We start from the raw sequence: 18575 nt of genomic DNA on the forward strand, positions 1-18575 counted from the left end.
TGAATTTTGCAACCAAATGATATTGATTTCCTTCTTCATATTCAATTTGAGATTATATCTTATCATATAAATTTAATGGCATATTCATATATTTTTTATTAGGTAAAAATTATTCCCTGCAACTCCATTAGACACATGTTTCAACAAAATTCCATGTCCAATGTTTTCTAAAATAGAAGTTTTGAATTGGAATCTTCCAACCTCGACATGTAAAATAAATAAATAATAAAAAAAAAAAACTCATTGTGGCCATTAGTAATAAGTTATTAATAATGGGATACATAATTCATCAAAATGACTATTGGATCCAAGATTTTCATCCGCCACCATTGGCCAACATTACCTAGATTTGAAAGGATTAATTCCATATACAAATCCCAGACAATACAGCATTAAAGAGTTCTGTTTTATTAGAGAGGGTTACTGCTTGGATTTGGTCTTTTGTATGTTTGGTTTTTCTTTTCATTTGTTGTTTTTGCATTGTTTGTATTACCGTTTATGTTAATCACATTTCGCTGCATTTTGCCGATTGTCAGAGCAGTCAGTCTTCATTTTATAATCATTGAATCTCTGCTCCACTTCTATTTTTGTGAAGGAAAAAAAAAAAAATGACATTATTGCTTTCCGAAACCGAATGATACAAAAGATTAAAGCATCTCCCGCGGTGGAGATGTGGAGTAAATTTTTGATACTTTAGGAGCAGATATATCTCCGAGTACTATAGTGTATTTTTTTTTTTTCTTAAACCAATAGTAAATGTGGGTTATTTTTATGTTCAATAAAAATAAACAATGTTTATATATAGATCATATAAATATATAATCAATTTAAAAATTATTTTTTAATAATATTGTATAAAAAAATTATTAATTTCTGTTCATTACTTATATATTTTATTTATTTATTCTTTTAAAAAATAATTTTTTTTTAAAAAACTCACAATTTCTAATCATCTCTAAAAGTAAATATCCACATTGATAATGTATAAATCACTTTAACACATTCATTGTAAATATTATTATTAGAAAATAATTTTTTTTAAATAATATTTTTATTTTTTGTGTAATATGGTAATTTTCATAAAGTACGTTCCCATTGAAAATGCTTTAATGAACCAGAATAGCATTGGAGTAGCTGTTGAAGTTCAATTTGGATTCAATTTAATTATGGAAAAATATTTATCCAATTTTATCGGTTTAGAATCTCCCTATAGGTTTTTTTGTTTTTGTTTTTTTTTTTTTTCCTTCCAAACTACTATGTAATTTATATTTGCGTTTTTCCCTTTGAATTTAATTTTGTTGTCTCTTGAATTATTACTTTTATATCAGTTTGATTCAATCATAAAGTGTATTTGAAATAGTAATGAAATAAATCTTTTTTTTTTTTTTTAATATGCAAAACTTTGTACCCCTAAGTATTGCATATTTGACCATTTGTTCTTTAAACAATATAGAATGCCTATAATTTTCCTTAATTTCCATTGTTTATTTTTAACCATTGTTATATTGACTAGACCAAAATGACAAAAGAACAATATTTTGAAAGGAAATATGTAGACTTTTAAAGTTTAAAAAACATGCAACAGTTTGGGAGGCAAAATGTATTGTATCCCTTTCTTTCTTTTTTTAGACTCATATTCTCTACTTTTAGTGTATATGTTTTAAAATAGTGTATATTCTTTTGTTAGATTTTTTTTTTTTATATACTTTTTTGGCACTTTTGAAACATATAATGTATTTTATACAATATACAGGGGTCCTGTAGATATATCAGACGATTTTTGTTACAATAATTATGTTGCAGGTAGACTAAAAAATTCAAAAAAACCAATAACCCTTTTATATTTATCTATACGAAGGCAAAATCTAACTTATTTCACTTTTTCACGTTTTGTAAGTGCCAAAATAAAATGTAATTATTTTGAAGTTCATTCATTTATCTTTTATATTGAAGATTGGGCTTTGAACTCAAACTTTTCTGTATTAATAAGCTTAGTTTAGTAATAAAACTGCTGACAAGACATCCTCAAGTTCAGAATTTGAAACTTAATTTGGATGATATTTTCTTCTCCCGCATTATATTGAATTTAATTTATCAAAAAATAAAAAATAAAAAAATCTCAAACTTTTCTATGTAGAAAATAATGAATTTTATCATTAGTTTATCCCCTTATAAACACCAATTCATTGAAACTTAAAAGAGTAGAAAATGAAAATTATACAATTATAAGTTTATAAAAAATTTATATATTTTTATCAATATTTAGATACTAAATGTAATACCAAATCTTATTTATTTCTAAATATAAATGGAAAGTATCATGGGTATTATGTATTCTTCATTTAGATCTGATGGAAAACTCGAACATTATGGGCATAGAGCTTGGCAACAGATTGGAAAAATAATTACTTTTTATAATAACTAAGAAGGTCCTTTTTTTTCTTTTTTCCTGTTTTTGGCGAATATTTTGGAGGCATAAATTTCGATGGAGCTCCTGATCCAATAAGGAACTCTGTATATATTTATATATGTATATACCCATTGCAAAGCTACATAAAATAACTGAGAAATCGTTTTACAAGTACAAAATCAAGTTCAATGTACAGGTTAAGCATCTTGATCCTTGGAGAGATAAAATACAAGAAATAAGCATAGCGGAGCAACAACAAAAGCTGCAATCTTCAGCAACTCCTCGCTCTCCTTTGAAATCACACCAATCCTCGACCAGTCTCCGCTATACCTGTAAAAACATTTGAATTTTTTGAAGCAAATAGTCACGAAGAAAACAAATGGGTACGACATATTTGGTTGTAAAATAATAATAAAAAACTTCGAACAGTGTGAAGGAAAGCTTACCCTGCATCAATGAATCCCAATCCGAACAAACCAATGGCAGATTGAGCGAGAACTCTGTTTGAAACTCTGAATGGAAAACTGGGTTTTTGAATCTGGGTTTTTGAAGTCTCTGGCAAATCTCTCTTTTTGGCCAATGTGGTACCGAATTTCCTGCCATTTGTCCTCACAAACAGATGAGAAGGAAGAAGCTTGGTAATGGTGGCTGAGATAAAGCTATTTTCTGTGACCACCATTTTCTTCTCAATCCGTGGATAATCTCCAACCAACACCTGATAAATGTTCCACTAAAATGGGTTAAAAAAGTAAAAATAAATTGTGGGTTTTAGTGAAGGGTATTAAAGTAATATCATCTGACCGCCATTTTCATGTTACTTTCCCACCTTGTAGAACCTTCAAACGAGGAAGTAGCTAGCGAGAGACACATAATCGAGCAACAAACCCGATAAACCCTAAACCCTCAACAATGGCAGTCACAGCGCTTTCGGAGTCTCCCCAAGTCCACAGGTTCCCACAATCCAAATACGTAGACGCAGTTCGTTGGCTTCCCCCGGTCTTGCCCTTGAAGCGCTTTGCCGTCGTCGCCTTTTTCGATACCGATTCGGATTCTGATCCTTACTTCATTGAAATCCAATCCCTAAGCTCAAACCCACTTAATTTGAATTCTCATTCTTCATGGGTCTCACCCTCAAGAATCTCTTCCCTGAAAACCTCGCAGTCCCACTACGTTCCGCTTGTTGTCGCTGGGACTTTCGCGGGCTCTCTTCACGTCTTGTCCGCCGGTTCCGTTGACCGGGCATCGCTCGAACCGGTGCTTTCTGTGCCCGAGAAGGTGATGCACAACGGACCCGTATCTTGTTTGGACTTAATGGATGGTGGGGTTGAGTGTGTGATTGTAGGGGAAGATGGGAGGGTCAATTTGGTCAGTATTGGGGATTCCAGGTTGAACCATCGGCGTGTTTTCGATAGCAGTGGGTTGGTTTCTTATACAGCGGCGAAATGGGGATCGTCGACTGAGTTTGCCACTGGAGGATATGGGTTTAGTCTGCAGTGGTGGGATCAGCGGAAACCCGATGGAGCGGTTTCTCAATTCAAGGGAAGCTGGTGAGCTTTTTCTTTACTGGTGTTTAGTTTTTGAATCAAAATTTACGTTATTATGTATTGGTCTATTTTCATATCAGTTTGTTCCATTTCCTTGCACACTACTTTTTTATGTTGCCTGTAGTGTTTTCTTTGATTTTTATCATGCTTTTAGCATATACATATATAGATATATATAGTTGAGTGTTTCACTACTAGGTTTACAGGTCGGAATTTAGAAGAAATATGTATAATATTTTTTGCTAAAAAAAAAGGATGCCTCCTGGTAGTATCGTAGCCATTAGGTTGTAGGCCTGCACCACGTGCATTGCGGGATGGACCATCCGAGGCAATAACGGGGCTTAACAAAGACTCGAACCTCAACTCCCGGACTCAACTCCCGGACTCGCATGTGTGAAGACTGAGCAGCTTCCTTCCTCTAAGCTACCATCCAGAATAAGGAAGCGAAGTGATTAAAATATGATATTTTATACCTGAATTTTTTTCTTTTATAGGAAAACTTTATAATATATATACTTAGTCTGTTATAAATACTCGACTAGTTAGTGGCTTCTAAGACAGAGTAGAACTCTAGTTTGTATGTGAAGTTTATTCTTCTTTAGTATTTTGAAGAGATTTTAGCATGGTAACCATGGAGATGATAACCTGATATTAATTACTTGCAGTAAGAACCAAGAAGGGCACTACATGGTCACTATCTTAGTGCTGCTGAGTGCTGACATTGTACATCCCTGTTCTAATACTTTGGCCGCAATAACAATAACAGCAGCAGAACCATCTTTTATCTAAGCTCTTGTAACACTTTTGTAACCAATAATTGTGTCAACTGCTACCGTTCTCCATTCTGTAACAAGTACTGCCTACTGTCAGCTCATTTTAATGCCACTACCACCTCCAGTTACAACATTAAGCATTTGCAAAGAAAGTGTAATTGTGTAATTGCACATGCATTTATGAGATTTAGAAATTGGATGTATGATCCTGTTTAGAGCCACCACATGCATATTAGCTGGCAAGAAAACAATCATCAAATTTTTAATGGATTTTTTGTGGTAATTAGCAATTGGTTGTAGAAATGGTTTCTTTTGTCATTATGTGTGCACACATGTGTGGATACATACCTTGTATTAGGTAAACAGAAATATTCTTTTTCAGGTTTTAAATTTGTCTTCCAGCATCTGTCTGGATCTTATGTGGAGGTAATGAAGTTCTTGCAAAATGTGTACATAATATAAAATTGAGAACATTCCCTGTTTTAATCATTTATATTCCTTAACTATAAATGATATGTTGATGTTGATTTGCTTGGTTTCTGCTATGCTTGTTGATTACTAATTAAAAGCTTGAGAAAAATCCATAACATTAGTGATCTGCCTACAAAGTTTTTATTTGGTGGAAATGTGGCAGGGCCCAAAGAAAAACTTCTGGGATTGTGCATTCCATCGATATTCATCCTTCAAGAAAGCACACTTGTCTGGTAAGCCTTCTTTGCTGTTCCTACATTAGTTTTAAATTAAACTGGCAGGTAGCGATGCTTTGGAGCATTGGTATTGGGGTGTTGGAGTGGTTAATTGAACAAAAATGTTGAGGACCAATAAACTGCTTTTTATCATTCTGAACTTCTAGTTCCATCTGTTTCCTTTGATTGATGAACCTTTGGTAATAAAGATACATGTGCTCTGTACCCTGAAAAGGAATGCTTTTAACTTTTAGTTTTTACATGTATTTCTGATTTTTCTTGCATCTTGCTATTTCTGCCATGGCGAAGACGTGTAGTAAGTTATGCTAATTACAATGTTGAGAATGAAATATGACCTCAGGGTCTAGGCTTACCATAAGGGGGATCAAGATATTCTCAACTAGACTGAAGGATGTTGGGTGTGAGTGATAATAGTTTGGAAATCCCTGTATTGATCAACTGTTTCATTGTGAATTATGGTGGGTTAGCTCTTCCATTAGATACAATCTATGGACTAATAATTATGAGGGTTGCTTATGTCCTTGTTGAAGGGAAAAAGATTAAAACAAAAGAACAGAAAATATGCGACTGCTTGTGATGTTTATACCTATAACCTGCATATGCAAGCAGCAGGATGTGGTGTGTGCAATAAATACATTTACGGTGGGAACTGTTGTTTGTTTCATTATATGTACTTCTTATAACTGTAATTCTACTGTTTAAATAAGCATGTAGTATAAGATGGGTTGTTGAATCTATATGAGATTCTTCTTCTTATGCCAGCAAGTGAAGGAACCATGAGTAAATTGTTGCTTATCATAATTATATTACATTGGAATGATTAAATACTTCAAATCGTACCATAAAATGGTTGTTTCATGTGTTTAAATGCTTTGAAATTTCTTATTGGATCCTTTATCTGTTGTATGAATCCTGAGTTATCTTTCTTAGGCAGGAGGCTCTTTAGGTACTGTATTTGCTTGGGATCTTAGATGGCCACAGCAGCCCATAGTTCTTTCTGGGTTAGGAGCAGGTAACACTGAGCATTCACCTTCTGAAAGTGAGGTTTGGGAGGTTCAGTATGACCGCTTTGCAAAGTCATCAAATGTGGGAAACATCTCATCTTCTCGGATTTTACCTGCTATGATCTGCTCAGAAGATGGCATCCTTTCTGTTGTTGAACAAGGTATTTCATTAATCAGTTTATTGTTGGATGGAGAACTATCAACACTAGAAGCCTATGTGATTTTTACTTTGTTAAATTTTAATTTTTCTATTGTCGGACAAAAAATCCTTCTGAAATTTGAATAAATAAATAGTAGTATTAAATTGGCCAAACTGTTTAGGTGAGGAACCCATTGAGCTCCTGGCAGAACCTTGTGCAATTAACAGCTTCGATATTGACCGTCAAAACCCATCGGTGAGTAGGAACTGTGCTGGTATTAATTTCATCTCTGTGAAAGTGAAATCTAGTTGTTTTTCTGTGAGTTTGTCGTGTACTGGTGTATGTGTAAATCATGTCCAATGTTTGTGTTTAATATTGCACTAATGGTAAATCTTGTTTCGTGATGATTCAATGTCGGGCTGCACAGGACGTGATATGCAGTTTGGAGTGGGAATCTGTAGCAATACTGACAAGGCCCAAAAATGGATAGAGTACCTGGAAAGAATTCTACTTCATTTGGAACCTAGTTCATCAGTTTTTCTGAAGCTGTTGCTAAAGGAATTGGAGCTATTATGTCCACTGAATGATAATATGGGCGAAATTAGCTTTAAAATAGGTTGGGTAAAGCCTTGTGCATGCAATGGATTATGGAATTGGTAGGTGTAAAATGGTTTGTATTGTAGCAATTACCTTTTCCGAGCTCTTGTGTATCACATGGTGTACTTTGATTACCAATTTCCCTGACTTTCTTACCCGAGCAAGCTGCATCTATTTTTAACGATGATGTTTACCTTGGGCGGCTATTCTTATGTATGAGTTCCACAGTGCATGAGATGATGTTGCTAACTTTTTACGTAAAAAAAAGCCTTTTTATTTTTATGTTGTAAAAATTTTCTTTGTCAAGTCGCTTTGGGATGTGATTACTTTTCCAGGCGGTTTTATGCAAGAGCATTCAGGGAGTAGATTTCATGGCTGGGACCGGGATTAGATTTGTTAACGGATCTTAATTCTCTTTATGAATTGTGTTTTCAATCAAAAAATTATTATTTTTTTTTAAACGGAAGACAAATTTTTAAAAAGGAGTATTGCTTTATGAGAAATGCATCCATTTATAGGATTTTGAAAATGTGTATAAAAATGACAAATGCAAGCTTTTATGGTAAAATAAATAAATATTTATTAATGGTTTTGTTATTGAGAAAATCAAGATCAATTTAAAAGATAAAAGTTTAATACTTAACATCATTTTAGAAAATGTTAGTTTTGTTTTAAAATGGACAAGTCCATTTTATAGATGTCATTAGATAAAGAATGTCCATCGTGGAGTAAAATTGACTCTTCTAAAATAAAATTTGGTATTAATTTTTTATTTTATAAGTTTATTAAATAATTTATTAAACAATGTAGCATAAATAATGTATTATTATTTCATTGGTTGAAAAATATATATATAACTTATATATGAATGAAAGAATTTTTAAAATATAAATTTAATTCAATAATCAAACTAATAAAATAATGCTTTAATATTTTGCTAAAAGAACATTTAGTAAATTATTTAGTGAATTTTTTGATTGGTGTAATACTATTGCTTTTTATTTTATCAACAAGAGAAGTTCATAAACTTAATAAATTAGACCAAAAAAATAATAAAGACATGAGCAATCATGTGTGATTCCTAATTTCCTATTAATATAATTTTCTTTTCTTTTCTTTTCTTTTCTTGTTTTAATACAAACTTGCATTTTTATAAATTAACTATCTATTTACATATCAAATTAATTTCAGTTGTTTATTATTTAAAGATAAATTGACCAATTTTCCTTGCATAATTTGAGAGTGAGAGACTCAAGGTATGGCCGTCTCTTTGTAACCCTCAACGGTAAATAAAACAAAAGCTTGAGGTGCCTAACTAAAAGCTAAAACTCTATCCATCCACCCAAAACTTCCCTCTTCCCCCACATAAAACTACACGACAGCTTCTTCACCCTCACATCCTCAGAGAGAAGTTGGAGAACAAAGAAGAGCTGCAATGGCTTCTGCAACCATGACGGTGTCGTTTGGTCTCAGATATTCCCCATTTTGCCCCTCCTCTCCTACTCGTCTCTCTCGTGCCTCCCTTCAACTCGCCCCATTCAACAAGCAGAGCTCGTTGAGACTCAGTTCCTCGCAAAGCATTTCTGGGTTCCCCTCGCTGAAGCTTTCTACGATGACTCCTCCTCCTCCTGGGCTTCGTTCTCTCACTGTCGTCTCTGCCAAAGGCTACAAAATGAAAACCCACAAGGTAATTCTCTCTATGTAGTTGGTTTTTATTCGCTGCTTTTTCACGGGTTTGGTTTCTGAGAGCCATGAATTTTTTTTTTTTCTGAATTATGTTCAATAGGCTTCGGCAAAGCGGTTCAGAGTGACGGGTAAGGGTAAAATTGTACGGAGGAGAGCTGGAAAGCAACATTTACTGGCCAAGAAGAACACCAAGAGGAAATTACGCCTCTCCAAACTGGTGGGTTTCTTTTGAACATTATCTTTTTGTTACGTTTTGCTTTTGATATATATATGTTTTCAAAATATTTTATGATTTTGGTAAATTCGAGTGTATAGATATTATATTTTATGCTTGACTTCCTAGCTCTGTTCCGTATCAATTGTGGTTTAGAGTCAAATCCTCTTGTAGAATTGCAATTCTTCTTAGAGACCAAATTGCATTACTTCAGCTCCCTATAGCAAGAAGAACTTCTTATTTCCCCTTTTAGTTTAAAGTCTTGCAAGTAAATCCTAAAATTTGCTTATGCAGTAGGTTAGAAGCATGGCTATGCATGTTTTCATTCTGATAATAGTCATAAGACTATGAATTCTTTAAACTGTTGGAAAATAAGGGAAAATGGGATGATGGGAAAAAAAAAAATTTACGAGGCACGAATTTCTTGAAATATAACTGCAAAAAACGTATTGGAATCGGTGTTGTGTACTATGGCTGCCATTTGGTCTTACAAACTTACAATTATGAAATGCTTGTGTACCAAAAACATGAAAAAAGATAAAAATAAAAATCTGCTGTGTACCAGAATGTAAGGTTCAAAGGTCTTAAGCAACAGATAAGAGTAGGGTACTTTTGTTTTTGTAGGGAAATTTTGGGGGAGTTTTGATAAATGAGACAGAGTTTAGTGTGTATTAGTTGTTTGATTAAAATGCCTAGTCTCTGCATACTTAATCTTTTAGTCATTCTCCATCTGTTGATTTGTTCCAAATTATCTAGCTCTGGACACATTCCTTAATCCTTGTCCTTTCCTTTTGTTCAGGAATTATGGAGTTGGATATCGTATGTAACTTAAATAAGAGATTCATAATTTTGAGGACTGTGTTATATTTCTTTGCTCTAAATAGAAAGCAAATTCCCATTTATTGCACTTGTCAAATTGCCATTTATTGCACTTATTTGTATTCTTTCTCCTTTAAAATTCTTTTGGGTATTATTACCATTGTTCGCATCATATTTAGAAATTGACATGTGAAAATGGTTAGTTACGTAGGCTTGATATTGCCACTCTTGACCTAAAAAAGTTTTATAAGTTTTGAGGAGGAAGCTATAGGCATTTATCTTAAAGCAAAACCATTAACTTGTGAATTCACTGAATTGTTTACTTTAGTGGATCTTTTCAGATAGAGTCCTTGGAACTGAGCAGTAAAATTGTTTATAAAACTGGGATAGTGCTATTTGCAGTTAGATTGTTTGATTATAGAGATATTAGACAGGTTTCTTATTTGGCATTAATAGTTGTTACTTATTTGTGTCATGTTATGAGTTCGTATTAAAGTTTTTTGATGAATAGACAATATAAGGTGTTTTATAATCAACTATAATGGCTTTATCATATACTGCCGTGAGGAGCTAACGAAAAGTATGAAATTTTTTTAGTTGCCAAGTAACAAAATAAAATTAATCCATGCTAATGGTTGGAGATGCTTTTGCCACATGTAATAATTTATCTACTTTTTTGGTGGGATTAGGCATTTAGAATAATCATTAGACTCTTGCTGTTGGCATTGAACTCTTTGAATGCTTCTGATACTGAGTGCCAAACACTTATTTACTCACAAACAACTAGGACACTTTCATTTGCTTATAACATTTTCTTTTTCTTTACATCTTTCAGACTTAGTGTTATTCTTTGGGTTTCTTACCTTATTTTGATCCCTTTTTTTTTTTTTTTTTTAATTTAAAACAGCATCCAGTCGATCGAAGTGACTATGATAATGTAATTAAAGCCTTGCCATATCTGAAAGTTAATAGAAATGCAAAGTAGAGGTAACTTGAAATGAATGGCAAACAACTATTTAATTTGTAAGCTTCTGATTTCACAATTTTTGTAAAAGTACTGTAATTTTTTTTATTTATCCATGAAGGTTCTGTATCCATTATTAGCCATTGTTTTCCATTGTTTTTTACTCTTAACGGCTGCAGACTCTCCTACGAATCTTCAATGACATGACTCACAACTTTTATGGGATAATTGTCATATAATTATTACCATCAATTAAAAAGAATGAAACTTTTAAGAGTATAAATTAAGTTTTCAACTTCTCGATATGATGGTTTAAGCATTGTGTTTTAAGGACATAATAAATAATAGAGGATTATCATGCTACTTGGTTATTTTAATGATCATCACATATAAAGCATGTGAATCTTATAAAATAGTTGTTATTTTATTATTATTATTATTGTTTAATTTTTTTGAACGGTTATGCCAGCATTTGAGAGAATATTTTTATACTGTTGATTATCGACATGGATAGTGTGGCAAGAATGATTAAGATTTGGAAAAAATGAAGGTTATTAGTATTAATATTGTTGTTAATGGTTGTGGTGGAGGTGATATATATATATATATATATATTATAAATGATTTGGGTCAATCAGAAAATGACAGCTTTATTAAGAAAGTTGCGTAAACGTGTTGGAACTAACTTTGTTTGACATTGTAATATGTGGGTCGTTCTTGGCTGCTGAAGAATGCAATTTGCTTGCTTGCCGCTAAGTCGCTCACAGCCATTGCAAGATTGGGATTTGGAATCATTGTATAAGAAAATATTAAAAAAGAAAAAAAAAAGAAAAAAGAAAAGCTATTAATCGTAATTTTATTAAACTTTGTCTTCACTTAATGGGAAATATTAAAGCATTAGAGAAAGAGAACCAATCCCATGTGGCCGGGCACATTTTAGGTTTTTTTTTTTTTTTGTAGTAAACCTTTCTTTCGACAAACTATAAACTATCAACTATGAATCATTAATAATCGGACAAACAAAGTAAAATTTTTAGAAAATGGAAATTACCCGTCAGAATAGAATTATAAATTCATGACAGAAAAGAACTTAAGGGAAATGCATAAAGTTACTATAAAAGAACAAAAGCAAAAAACATCTCAACCCCCAAAAAAAAAAAAAAAAAAAAAAAAAAAACTAGTGTAAAAGCATCTAATTGGTTGACAAAAAAACAAAAGAGGGAAATAGAAACTGTAAATTTTTATGCATTGGTTTTGGGTTTGTTGAGAAAAGGTGTTACAACTTTAATTAGCAAAATGGAATTATGCAACAAACTTTGCTTTTTTGTTTTTTTATATGTATGGAAGTAATAATCACAGATGGTAAGTAAGCCAAAACTGCTACAGGAACGCATTTCTTGGTAACAAAATTTTGCATAACAAATTTATTGCATTTTGTAAAGTTTTAACCAATCAAAACTAAGCTGTCGCTTCTAAAAGAATCCCAACATACCTTAATTTTAAGGGATTTCAGAAAACAAACAAATAGAAAAAACTTTAAATTTGATAGACAGTACCGAATTCGAATTAGTACGGTATTTTTTGGTTTTCTCAAAAGTAAAAAATATATAAAGAAAAGTGGCCAATGAGAGAAGAGAGACCACAGAAAACCAGTAGGCAACAACCCAGCTGAACATCTTCATAACCCATCGTTCAATGTCTACGTTGTCACTGTCAGTGCCACATGAGACAAGCAATACCTGGATCTGCCGCCACGTGTAAGACAGAACCAACCACCGCCGTCTTTTAAAGTGAAAATGGGGTCCCACATATATCCATTTAGTTTTATACGTGTCTGCCAGCACACGCTCCAACAATCCGAGCATCAAAATGACCAATTTATCCAAACCCCCTCATCACAAGTCTTCGTATATATAGAGATTCACGAATCACGCTCGGAGAGCATAATTCGCAAAAATCCCTGCGAAGTCGCAAAAAGGCGATTTCAGTAAAATTCCCAAAAAAAAAAAAAAAAAAAAAGGAAGAGAAGCAAATTGCCAGTGTAAAATACAAGCCGTTTGGATTTATCACGTGCCGCACGTGCTGGCCGTCGAAGACCTCTTTCCTCTTTCTCTCTCTTTCTCTCTTCCTCTCTCCTTCCCCTAACACCGTTAAGATTTTCCAACGCGTTTGTTTTGTTTTTGTGTTTTGTTTTTGTTTTTGTGTTTTTTTGTTTTTTTGGGGTTTTGTTTTCTTAGGGTTTTCAGAAAATCAGAATCATCTCCGATCTCATTGATCAAAGAGATTGTATTGTCTTTTCTAGGACTCTCTTCATCTGCTTTTTTTATTTTTTTTTTCCCCTTCCATTTTTGGAATTTCGTGGATTTAGTTTTGTATTTTTTTTTTTTTTGGGGAGATTTTTTGTTTGGGGGGAGAGGAAAAAAAAAAAAAAAAAAAAGAGAAAGAAAGAAAGATTGATGGTGCAGTTGATGAAATCGGGGGGTCTCCGACACGAACCGGAAGCATGTATGGAGAAGATACCAGTGAAATTGGAAATTGAGGATTCTTTGGAGGAGGAACACGGCCCGCTTAACAAGCGGTCCAAGCCCACCTCAGCTCTAAACGAGGTATTTTTATTTTTATTTTTATTTTTTCTGATTTCTAACTGTTTGGCTCCCGAGAAATGGAGCTAGCAAAGGAAAATAAAAGAAAAGGTGTATACTTAGCCTATTGAAATGTTGTATTTATTTATTTATTTCTTTATTTTCCGTTTTGGTCTATTGGAAATTGAGACAAGCTTCGAATTTAGATTTGGCATCAATAACATATTGATTCTCACACAGTGTGTCCAATTTTTTATTTTTTATTTATTTTTATTTTTTCAAACTTTAGTTGTCATGATGGGTGATGAGAGTTCTTCTGAGAAAAATTAATGGTCTGTTTGGATTCTGAGAACTTTGCAGCGAAAGTAATAGAACTTTTGTGAATCTTATGTGATTGATAATATTTCTTGAATTACACAAGGATAGTGTAAGCTCTACACGACAGTGTGGGAATTAATGTCTGAACAGAGCTGATCATTGTGTCTGGATTAGTTCAGGATTTAAGTTGCTTTTATGTGACTGGATTGTAATTGAAAAATAATGCTGGAGCTTCTTTAAGTTTTGACCTGTGTTGTATTATAGAGTGCATTTGAAGAGAACAACGATGTGTTAATTTCGTAATTTTCGGTTTTAGACTTTTATTATTAAACAGATTTTCTTAACTTGTCTTGTTCACTATATTCAGTGTGGTGCTGGAAATAATGCATTTCCTATCCCGCCATCTCAATACAACCCTCTTGACGAGCCTAGCCCTTTGGGTTTGAGGCTAAGAAAAAGTCCATCATTATTGGAATTAATTCAAATGAAGCTCTCTCAAGGGACCCCTGCTCTTGGAAGTGAACAGAGTGAAAGCATTGCCTCTGGAATCAAAAAGGAATGTAAAGGCACTGCTCCCGCAGGTGCTACTGATAAGCTAAAGGCTTCAAATTTTCCAGCTTCACTTTTAAGGATTGGGTGTTGGGAGGTATTATCACTAACTTTTATGCTAACAAATGCCTGATGGTATGGGAGGATCTTGTAGTATTGTTACTTTTTGTATAAAGTGTTAATGATACTTGATCGGTGGCAGTATAAATCAAGATATGAAGGTGATTTAGTGGCAAAATGCTACTTTGCTAAGCATAAGCTCGTTTGGGAAGTTCTTGAAGGTGGTCTCAAGAGCAAAATAGAAATCCAGTGGTCAGATATTATGGCTCTAAAGGCGAATTGTCCTGATGATGGACTGAGTAGTTTGACTGTTGTGGTAATTCCCTTTCTCTGCTCTGTATATTTATGTGCATTCTGAATGATTTGTTAGCGTCAAGATATGTACATGTAATGCTGATTCTTTATTGGTGCAGCTGGCTAGACAACCCCTTTTCTTCAGAGAGACCAATCCTCAGCCTAGAAAGCACACCTTGTGGCAGGCAACAGCAGATTTTACTGATGGGCAAGCTAGCATGCACAGGTAAAATTGAAATGCTGTTCTTTATTACCTTATTCTCATATTTGATAAGTTGTTTTTATGATTCCTTTTTTTTTTTTTTTTTTTTATTTATTTATTTTTAATTTCAATGCAAACTTTCTTCTTTTATCTTAACCCCCTCCCCTGGAAAAAGAGTCTTTTTTTCGCCATTGTGGTTTCAATCGGACCAATCATCCATTATGTGGATAGAAGCTGGCACTATGCTGGTATAATTGCACTGTGTTTTCAATTGCAGTTGGTCCTGTTAAGAATTAGATCATTTCCTCCCTAGAATATGGCAGTTTTATCGTAGCCATTTTCTGGTTTTTGGATTTCTGGGTGTGCCTGAACATTTCTTTTATATGAAAATAGATAAGGAACCATCCAGTGGAATTTTAATTTTCTTGAATGTGTCTCCTATTTATTTTTGTTTTATGTCCATTTTAGGAAGACATTTTAATATTGTCTCATATTTCTTTTGAGAATTGTTACGAATTAAAAAAAAAACAAAAAAGTTCTACTTTATGTTTATGTGTTTGAAGCTTCTGAACTAGAAACTAATGTCCATGCATCTATATAAATAAGATTTTCAAAGATATTGTATTGTTTGTGAAATGAATCCTATTGTTTAGGCATCAATTGCATAATTGTATCTTTAAGCTCTTTGGTTTTCATCTATTTAAGGATGCAACTTTAAGTTAGTTATCTAATTTTCAAGGCTATGTCATTTATTGGGAATTTTCTTTTTGTGAATTTTTAGGCAACATTTTCTGCAATGCCCACAAGGACTGCTAAATAAACATTTTGAAAAGCTTATTCAGTGTGACATGCGTCTTAACTTCTTGAGTCAACAGCCAGAGATAGTTTTGGATTCTCCATATTTTGAACCGCGAACTTCTGTTTTCGAGGACCCAGATGAATCCAAAGGCCATGGTTTTGATCAAGTTGAAAATGGTAATGGATCTGCCATAACTGGTTTCCAAGATGTTGGTTCACCATCTGGCACTCAGTCATCTTCATTGAAGATTGAACAACAGGATTCGGTTGGTGTGTCTTTGGAAAACCTGTCCAGAGATGCTCCTTCCCCCAGCTCAGGTATAGAAGTTGACCTGGCATCTGGTGTAAGCAAAATGGTTGAATGTTTTAATTTTTATACATTTTTGCTCTTGTTTCCGCATCATCAATTGGGCCTTTTGATATTAAAAAACGCTGATTTCATCTTAGATTTCATCTTTGTTTTGTGATACACTTGAAAATGATCAAGTATAGCCATTGAGGGCATAGCAGGCTAGCTTATTGAATGTTTTTAATATTCATTGACTGATTCTTCTTAGGATTTTGGACTTTTTGCTCTATTTTTATCATCTGAAAAATTGCCAATAAGGCAAGGACTAACTCTTACCTAACTCTCTCGTCCCCATGTAATTTATGTCTCACTATTCCACAATATGGTGGCAATTCCCACATAATATGATATTAGGAACTAAACATTTTAAAATGTAATTTTTTTATTTGTCGTGGTTTAATAGTTAGTTATCTTCCGTTGCTCATAATAATATTATATGGCTTTTTTGCTTTTTAGGTTTTCTGTTGAGTAATTGCTCTGACCAGTCACTATATTTTTCAAATCTGATGATTACATAACTTTAGTCATTGAGGACATACAAGTTATAAATGCAGCTTAACATCTTTGCTGTATTTAATTATCACTTAGCAGAGTACTTTTGTGATTAAACTTTTTAAGTTTGTGCATATCTACTTTGATGTCTTATTGCTTTCTATTGTTTCTGAATGACCAAACTCATTTCATGAAGTTCCATAATGTGGCTGTTATATGAATTTAAATAATTTAGTTATAATGATTTGGAACTGTGAAATTCATGTTGGTTGTCTCCTAATTGATTGGGATATGTGATTGGAACATTGATTTGCAACTCAAATTCCCTTTTCTCCTGTAATCATAGGATTGCACTTACTCTTAGGATTTCTATATGAAGATTGCGTAATTTGAGGAGTATATGGCTTTTCTATAAGCTACAGTGAATTTATTAGATATTGGACCTTGGATTTTTCATATTACTGGTTAACTTTCCCATGTCAGTGATGGACTCTCGTGCAATTGAAGGGAATGGAAGTTCTGAAGCTGTTGATTCTAAGGGACCCAAAAATTGGGACCAGATAAAAGTCCCTGGGCTGCACCCATCAATGTCAATGAGTGATCTTATGAGCCGCATTGGAAACTGTATTTCTGAGCAGATGACTTCTGGAAATCCGCCCTCTGCCGATCAACAGTCAGAATACCAGGATATGCTGGAGGACATTGCACAATACCTGCTTAATGACAATCAAGCTACAACTGATTCTGATGAGAAATCTCTCATGACAAGAGTCAATTCTCTCTGTTGTCTATTGCAGAAGGATCCTGTCACTGGTCAACAATCACAGTTTGATGGGGAAAGTTGCACTGAAGGACCTGATGGTGGAAAGGATGTTCAACTAAACAACACATCTGAAAGTACAGTTAAACCTGATGCTAAGGCTCCTGAAGAGGATGCCAAGGATGTTCTTGGTGGGAGACAAGCACCACCAGGCATGTCAAGGAAAGACTCTTTTGGGGAGTTGCTGCTTCATCTTCCTAGAATTGCCTCTCTTCCAAAGTTCCTGTTTAACATTTCTGAAGAAGATGATGATTGATTAACATGTTTAAAGCTCAAAAAAATTGGCAGGAATCAAGCTTGAATGCAGATTCTCTCGCTGGCCATGGTATGTTCAATATGCCATCTGTTAGATGATGCATCTGATGTTGTTAAAGCTTGCCTTGGGAAGATTGGGATTCAGAAATTTGTATTGATGAAGAATCCTGGTGAATTTCCCTTGTAAAAGAAGAAAAGGAAATCGTTCTATTAGGTATTTTAGTTGCATTATATTAAGTTTCCTTGAACAAAGAAGTATTTCTATTGTAAGTAAATTGAATTGACCCTTGTATTGTTAATGTGAAATTCCAGTTATATCTTGCTGTCTAAATACTAGTCCACTAAACCTTGGACTTTTGATGTCTTTTGACGCTGAATTGCCCCATCGTCCGAGTCGAACCACCAAGCAAAGCATGAAAAGAACTCCAATATGATTTGACAACTTTCTCACAAATGCTTTTACCTCCAACCTGATAATTTCGATTGGTTGGAATTTATTGATTAGGCTACAAGTGATAAGGGTTGTCACTTATATGAATTTAGCTTTTAATTTTCAATTATTAATTATGGTGGTATTTTCAAGACTTACATCAAGATATTCTTATCCTCTGTTTGGGATATGTTCCTAACACATTATAACTCCCTATATACGTATATCTAAAAATTTGATCTCTAGGGGTCTATTTGGTATTGCCAATGCTAAGGAATATTACCAATGCCATCTGTCATGTTAACAATGCCGTCTGTCATGTTAACGTGTTTCTCAAAATAAGGTAAAAGATAGATCCAAATAGATTTGATATGACAGGGATTGTGAGAGGCTTATAAACAACTTCAAATTGATTGACATCTACATCATCCAAATGATAACACATTATTTAATTTTTTTTTAAAAATAAAACTTAAATTAAAAAGAGCTACTCATAAAATCTGTATGGAATCAGCTAATAATTTTTATTAGCGGTTTAATTCTTTTTTAAATTGATTGAAATTTTTTT

General features: G+C 33.4%; 4 protein-coding genes across 6 annotated transcripts; 3 read left to right on the top strand and 1 right to left on the bottom strand.

The window, feature by feature from the left end:
• Nucleotides 1–2503: 2503 nt before the first annotated feature.
• LOC107426201 (uncharacterized) lies at nucleotides 2504–3373 on the bottom strand. The gene is made up of 3 exons (XM_016036318.4): nucleotides 3237–3373; nucleotides 2857–3125; nucleotides 2504–2740 (listed from the first exon to the last, which is right to left on the bottom strand). The coding sequence occupies exons 2-3, from the start codon at nucleotides 3087–3089 to the stop codon at nucleotides 2608–2610; spliced, it is 366 nt and encodes a 121-aa protein (XP_015891804.1). The 5' UTR covers nucleotides 3090–3125; nucleotides 3237–3373; the 3' UTR covers nucleotides 2504–2607.
• LOC125422449 (nuclear pore complex protein NUP43) lies at nucleotides 3320–7468 on the top strand. The gene is made up of 5 exons (XM_016036306.4): nucleotides 3320–3957; nucleotides 5362–5431; nucleotides 6365–6599; nucleotides 6760–6833; nucleotides 7006–7468. The coding sequence occupies exons 1-5, from the start codon at nucleotides 3320–3322 to the stop codon at nucleotides 7066–7068; spliced, it is 1080 nt and encodes a 359-aa protein (XP_015891792.3). The 3' UTR covers nucleotides 7069–7468.
• A 1009-nt stretch (nucleotides 7469–8477) lies between these two features.
• Nucleotides 8478–10989, top strand: LOC107426276 (large ribosomal subunit protein bL35c). Of its 2 annotated transcripts, none has more exons than XM_025073878.3 (3): nucleotides 8478–8862; nucleotides 8962–9078; nucleotides 9875–9975. In XM_025073878.3, the coding sequence occupies exons 1-3, from the start codon at nucleotides 8611–8613 to the stop codon at nucleotides 9905–9907; spliced, it is 402 nt and encodes a 133-aa protein (XP_024929646.1). In that variant the 5' UTR covers nucleotides 8478–8610; the 3' UTR covers nucleotides 9908–9975. The 2 variants fall into 2 exon arrangements, with proteins under 2 accessions (XP_024929646.1, XP_015891890.1); XM_016036404.4 differs by lacking the exon at nucleotides 9875–9975 and adding an exon at nucleotides 10802–10989 and having other exon boundaries at nucleotides 8483–8862.
• Nucleotides 10990–12806: 1817 nt separating this feature from the next.
• On the top strand, nucleotides 12807–17908 carry LOC107426267 (uncharacterized). 2 transcript variants are annotated; one of them, XM_025073865.3, is made up of 6 exons: nucleotides 12807–13464; nucleotides 14126–14404; nucleotides 14510–14683; nucleotides 14781–14887; nucleotides 15645–15979; nucleotides 17010–17908. In XM_025073865.3, the coding sequence occupies exons 1-6, from the start codon at nucleotides 13315–13317 to the stop codon at nucleotides 17576–17578; spliced, it is 1614 nt and encodes a 537-aa protein (XP_024929633.1). In that variant the 5' UTR covers nucleotides 12807–13314; the 3' UTR covers nucleotides 17579–17908. The 2 variants fall into 2 exon arrangements, with proteins under 2 accessions (XP_024929633.1, XP_015891877.1); XM_016036391.4 differs by having other exon boundaries at nucleotides 12808–13464; nucleotides 16986–17908.
• Nucleotides 17909–18575: the final 667 nt, after the last annotated feature.

The sequence above is a fragment of the Ziziphus jujuba genome, chromosome 1 (genome assembly GCF_031755915.1).
Source record: "Ziziphus jujuba cultivar Dongzao chromosome 1, ASM3175591v1".
Classification (NCBI taxonomy): domain Eukaryota; kingdom Viridiplantae; phylum Streptophyta; class Magnoliopsida; order Rosales; family Rhamnaceae; genus Ziziphus; species Ziziphus jujuba.

Excerpts from the sequence above, each read along its gene's own strand:
- LOC107426201 (XM_016036318.4), bottom strand. The coding sequence starts at position 3,089 with ATGGTGGTCACAGAAAATAGCTTTATCTCAGCCACCATTACCAAGCTT. Across the intron at positions 2,741-2,856 it reads TTGGGATTCATTGATGCAGG|GTATAGCGGAGACTGGTCGA; the intron begins GTAAGCTTTCCT and ends ATGTTTTTACAG.
- LOC125422449 (XM_016036306.4), top strand. The coding sequence starts at position 3,320 with ATGGCAGTCACAGCGCTTTCGGAGTCTCCCCAAGTCCACAGGTTCCCA. Across the intron at positions 3,958-5,361 it reads TCTCAATTCAAGGGAAGCTG|GGCCCAAAGAAAAACTTCTG; the intron begins GTGAGCTTTTTC and ends GAAATGTGGCAG. Across the intron at positions 5,432-6,364 it reads CAAGAAAGCACACTTGTCTG|GCAGGAGGCTCTTTAGGTAC; the intron begins GTAAGCCTTCTT and ends TATCTTTCTTAG.
- LOC107426276 (XM_016036404.4), top strand. The coding sequence starts at position 8,611 with ATGGCTTCTGCAACCATGACGGTGTCGTTTGGTCTCAGATATTCCCCA. Across the intron at positions 8,863-8,961 it reads ACAAAATGAAAACCCACAAG|GCTTCGGCAAAGCGGTTCAG; the intron begins GTAATTCTCTCT and ends TATGTTCAATAG. Across the intron at positions 9,079-10,801 it reads AATTACGCCTCTCCAAACTG|CATCCAGTCGATCGAAGTGA; the intron begins GTGGGTTTCTTT and ends AATTTAAAACAG.
- LOC107426267 (XM_016036391.4), top strand. The coding sequence starts at position 13,315 with ATGGTGCAGTTGATGAAATCGGGGGGTCTCCGACACGAACCGGAAGCA. Across the intron at positions 14,405-14,509 it reads TAAGGATTGGGTGTTGGGAG|TATAAATCAAGATATGAAGG; the intron begins GTATTATCACTA and ends GATCGGTGGCAG. Across the intron at positions 15,980-16,985 it reads TGCTCCTTCCCCCAGCTCAG|TGATGGACTCTCGTGCAATT; the intron begins GTATAGAAGTTG and ends TTCCCATGTCAG.